Consider the following 5,221-nt stretch of genomic DNA (forward strand, 5'->3'; position numbering starts at 1 on the left):
AAATGGCAGAGGGCTCTCAGCTTGGGAATTAATTGTGTCTAAAGAAATAACTGTAAAAAGAGATTTAAATTTTTTTTTTTTACTGTTGAGCTAGAGCTAAATGTCCATACATTACATGCGTGATTACATAAATACATACAGAACGCACCGTTTTACTCATAAATGAACAACATACTTAATATAATAAATAAAACTTTTACTGCTCTACAGGAGTTAGTAGTTAATAGTATGTAACATAACCAAATGCCTAAAACTACTGCGCCTTAACCTGTTCAGAACCAATTCCAAATACCAAAAAATATTGTAATGGTAGATTTCTACTCTAAATGCACAGTAATACAAAAATTTATGAAAATACTTTATGTGTAATTTCTTTCTAATTTCTATAGATTCAAATGTGCTTGACGGTCGGCCATGCTTGCTGAAAAAGTGGGTGATTCTCTACTGTAGTCCACTTTAGATGATGTGTAACACTGTGATTGACTTATAGACATCCAATCAAAGCGCATTCAGGTGGAGTCAGATGACAGCAATCATAGGTCTAGACATCCCAGAAAGGTTTATGTCAATTGGAATGGATGGGGGATCTGAACGGATATGTTTGCCTAATCGCTGAATTATACAGTGATGATCTTCCCCAGAAGAGTGTGAAAATTTACACATTGAAGTGGATCAAATCCTAACAAAAGACACTTCCCCTCCCTCCTGCCCTCCAGGTCCTGCAGCCAGACTTCAGGTTGGACTACTGTCGGCTGTGGCAGGCTCTGATTAAAGGTGACATGCCTGGGGTGGAGCGTTACAGCCGCAGACTGGGAGCTGGAGCTCTGTACCCGCTGTTTGCCTGTGTGCTCACCGCTCGCTCCTGGACCGCCGTCAATGCTGGCATCAGTTCTGTGCCTGTCACACACTCTGAGGTATGAGCTCACACACACACATATGTGGTATTGCTTCACAGAGGTTCAAGGAGTGCAGGCATTGCAATAAACATCCAAATCTAAAAACAAACGCAACACTGAAACAACAATAAAAACATGGAAGTGATACGTCTAAAGCCTTGAAACTTAGAGGCTAGAATGTTCACCCAACTGGCTCAGGAGGTAGAGCAGACGTCCGCTAATCAGAAGGTTGGTGGTTCCATCCCTGACTCCTCCCTCTGCATGTATGAATTTCCTTGGGAAAGAAACTGAACCCCAAATTGCTCATGATGGCTGCCATCGGTGTATGAGCAGAATTAGTTTGTTTCTGATGAGCAGTTGGCACCTTGCATGGCAGCCCCTGCCATCAGTGTATGGGTGAATGTGACACGTAGTGCTTTGGAAGACTAGAAAGGTGTAAGTGTAGTCCATTTACCATTTGTCTTGGATAGATTCAAGATCAAGGTGCTCTTGTCTACACTGGTGAAAGCAGCTTGTCAGCAGTGCGGTAATCAACACAATGAATGTAGTTACAATAAAGACTTGAAAAGTAAAAATACACTGGATTGCAGTTACTCCTGCAAAGCCCAAGTGAAGTGCTTTCCGTTAGAGGGCTGGTATTGACAGCTGTACGGATTCAAACTGAAGCACATCAGTTTCATCAGACACGCATGAGACAACGACTGGAACACACGGCTGAAATGCATCCGGTGTGGACAGGCTGTTAGAGCTGACTATCTGGTGGATGTTTCAGAACCTCTGCAAGTAAAACTGAAATCTGCCTGGCAAAGTATGAGGCTTTGTTTTTGCTTAAATAGCATTTTGGATTCAGATTTAGGCTCAGAGGTAAGGATGATGATTTTAAGGGGTGGATAGTGCTGATTGCTACCAAATCTTCTTTGCATTATCATGGCACAAAGCTTATTAGAAGTTGCCTAAGGCTTGTTGATATCTTATTTGGTTTTCAAGATATTGACTTCAGAAGAGGCTTGTTTCAGCACATAAATATACATGTCAACAACCATTGGGCCAATCATCTCAAAACTCATGGGATATATCTACATAAGTACCTGAAACATTCAAACTGACCACTAGGGGACGCTACAAGTGCTTGCAGACTTTAGAGAAGTGACAGAAACCAACAGGAAAAAATGGTTTTGCTGTTGGTACATTAAAGGACCCCTGTGTTGGATACATACCCTTAGCTCCATTGAAGGGAGATGTTAATGCAACAGGCAGAGTTGCATTTGTGTTTAGACAGCGGTGTTAATTTCTAACTTTGTGTCAACGGCTTGTATTTTGTCTGTCCCAGTTTGATGTGAAAGAACTCGACAGAACTCCTCCTCCTCCTCCTAAAGCCAGGCATCATCACCTAACAACAGTGTTAGACCTCATTAATGCTTTTGTGGTTAAATGAGAGCAAAAGTCTACAGCCAGGTTAAGTATGTGGTGGGAAGACTGAAAACCAGAAGAGTGGAGTCCATTATACCAGCATGTTAATGCCCGTGGATTGTCCACATACTTTTGGCCATGGAGTTTAGCAAGTTATTTTAGCAAATATTCCCAATGCTCATTTCCCATCCAAGGAGACCCAAATATTAACACTAAACATTAAAATGACTTTAATTGCACTTTTTTCTTAATGATGAGATTGTTTTTAGAATCCACCAGCACAAAACTGGTTTGTATGTGTTTGTACGTGTCCCATTACCCACAGGGGTTCCACAATGCCATCTGTGCTCGGGAGAGAGTTTATTTATACCTCTCTTATGCAACATTTTGAAGCTGGCAAAAGTACTACACAACAGTCTGCTACAGTGTGCCACCCCCTCACACATGACGGGCAGTACAAGGCAGAATTTTGCTGGGACCAGTGCATGAATAACTCCCCCGTGTCTTTTTTTGGTATTTCTGAAAATGAAATGTATATTTTTGGGTGAATCATGAGGTAGAGTTAAATCCAGACAGAAATACCAATGAAAAAGTACTGATAATATTCTCATGTTGCACAATAGCCAAATAAACCATATATACAGTAAAAAGTATCCCACCTTAAAGGCTGAGCGTGTATCTGCAAGACTTAGTCAGGATCCCCGCAGCCTGCAGTGATGGATGAGAACAAACAACACACTGGTGATGAAGAGTCTTAGAGCATTAACACTAGTGTGGGCATCCTGATAGCTCACCTGGTAGAAATGGTAGAAACCTGTGACCCTTTGCTGCGTGTCTTCCCCTTTTCTCTCTCTCCTTTCCTATTATTCTGCTGTCACTATCAGTTAAAGGCAATATAGCCCCCCCTACCCAAAAAAAAAGTTTGTCTTGAAGGTGGTGCTAGACAACAGGTCATGGAGGCATTGAAATAAAAATCGAAAGAGTTCATCAGCATGCAGCAATGTGATCAGCATTTATTCCGAAATGACAATATTATTCCATTCCATTCCATTTGGATATTCCAAATTAGCCCAGAATATAGCCTTGCCTGATTAAGACATGTGGTATATGCCAATATTATTTCGGTTTTAGGAGTATTCTTTGGACATGTATACAGCGCAGTCTGAATATGTGTCAGAGAGGGTATAAGGTTGGAAATTAATTATTTTGTTTTGAACTGCTAAAGCAACGCAGTTTTTTCATTTTGGGGAAAATACTCATAGGCCACATCAGACTGCAGGCCAAAGTGACCAATATGATTTTTTTGCTCATACGTATGTCTCAAACCTGATCTGACAGTGTGAACAGCACAAACCACATGGAATTGGATCTTTTCAATTCTGTAGATAAAAATTCTAAGGTAACAAAAACACAGTTTCTGCCAAGAGATCTTTCTAAATGTTACACACTGGACTTTTAAGCCATGCTATAACAAAAACAAAAGTTTTCCAAAAGGGCAGCATATACCATTACCTTGATGATGTGTTGGAGGTGCACTGGTTCACACAGACACAGCTCTTTCCCTAACAGCTGAACAGTGAACTGACTCCTGACTGACATATTTTATGTATATTTCACTAAATTAACTGCATAATAATAACAGTAGAGAACAACTAATAAACTGTAAAATGAACACAAACAGTGAACACAATAATTGCAGGGTGTTTGTGTAAAATGAGCGATGTGGATGAATTCAGAGCAGATTATTTCCTGTTAATATTACATCAGAGATAAGTTTTCCTGATATTTTAGGCACTTTTATACAATTCTCTGTCTGTATAATGTTTTTTTAATTTTTAACAATCACACCAACTTAATAGGCTTCTTTGTGATAAACTGACGACACAGCTCTTCATCTAACAGCTCACTGAAACACATGTCCATGGGCTTGACATGGCACAGCACCATAAGCACAGAGTCTGTGGACAGAAAGCTTTGTGGCTACAAAGTGACTTCAGAGGAAAAAAGAAATGTCCTTGCAAAGAGGCTGGATAGTTTTGGGGACTGGTTCATTGATTGCCAGGTTGCACACTATTTAGGGAACAGACTAAGCTTGTGTGTGTGCATTTTTCTGCATTCTTAACCATAATAGCTGTATTGCAGTGTGAGAATGTACAAGGTGTGCTCCTGCCCCTTCCTCTGTCTGCCACTTTAGCCGAGATGAAAGCACTCCCATCAATCTAGGCCATCTGTCTGTGTCATTTATATTCCCTTTTATATACACACACACACACAATGGATGGCTACGGAAACACTACACAGACAACACACTGCGCAACATCATCACACACACTATCACATGGAAAAAGGAAGAACGGATTTATGCTACAACCGTCGTCTACAACAAACACACACACACAACAAAACACCACACACACACGACCACACACAACACACGTATTTAATATCTACGTGATTAAGAATTGATAAATCAGTCTGCTATTGATTATACTCTCGGTGGTTAACACAGCATCGTGTGTCGTGCTCAAGAGTTCTTTCTGCTTTCCGACCGTCCAAAACAGAGAACGATCAAAACTCGCGACCGTAAAAATACATCTGAACTTCATCCTTTATTCCCAACAGCTATCTAACCTTTATCTAAACCAACCAAACCTTAAAGGTAAACCAAACCTAATAACAGCTTTTTCTGTTGATTCTTTTTTGGGGATTTCTTTTATAACCATAATGGCATCAGAACAACAGTATTAGGCAGTGTGAATATGTACAATCCTGCACGATCCTGTCCCCCGTTCACAATCCCTCACCCTTGCAAATTAGCCGAGAGAAATCACTCCCAATCAATCTAGCCATCTTGTCTGTGTCAATTTATATTCCTTTTATATACACACACACACAACCCAACACACACCACACAC

General features: G+C 40.5%; 1 protein-coding gene across 1 annotated transcript in view; it reads left to right on the top strand.

Moving 5' to 3' along the window:
• Window positions 1–5,221, top strand: part of adck1 (aarF domain containing kinase 1) — a 72,785-nt gene that overhangs the window by 53,207 nt on the left and 14,357 nt on the right. Inside the window, exon 9 of the mRNA XM_035673989.1 lies at window positions 717–914. Within this exon, the coding sequence (XP_035529882.1) occupies window positions 717–914 (198 nt within the window). The remainder of the gene's footprint in view (window positions 1–716; window positions 915–5,221) is intronic.

Source organism: Morone saxatilis, unplaced genomic scaffold (genome assembly GCF_004916995.1).
Source record: "Morone saxatilis isolate NCDOM2014 unplaced genomic scaffold, NCSU_SB_2.0 Contig3, whole genome shotgun sequence".
In the NCBI taxonomy this organism is placed as follows: Eukaryota; Metazoa; Chordata; class Actinopteri; family Moronidae; genus Morone; species Morone saxatilis.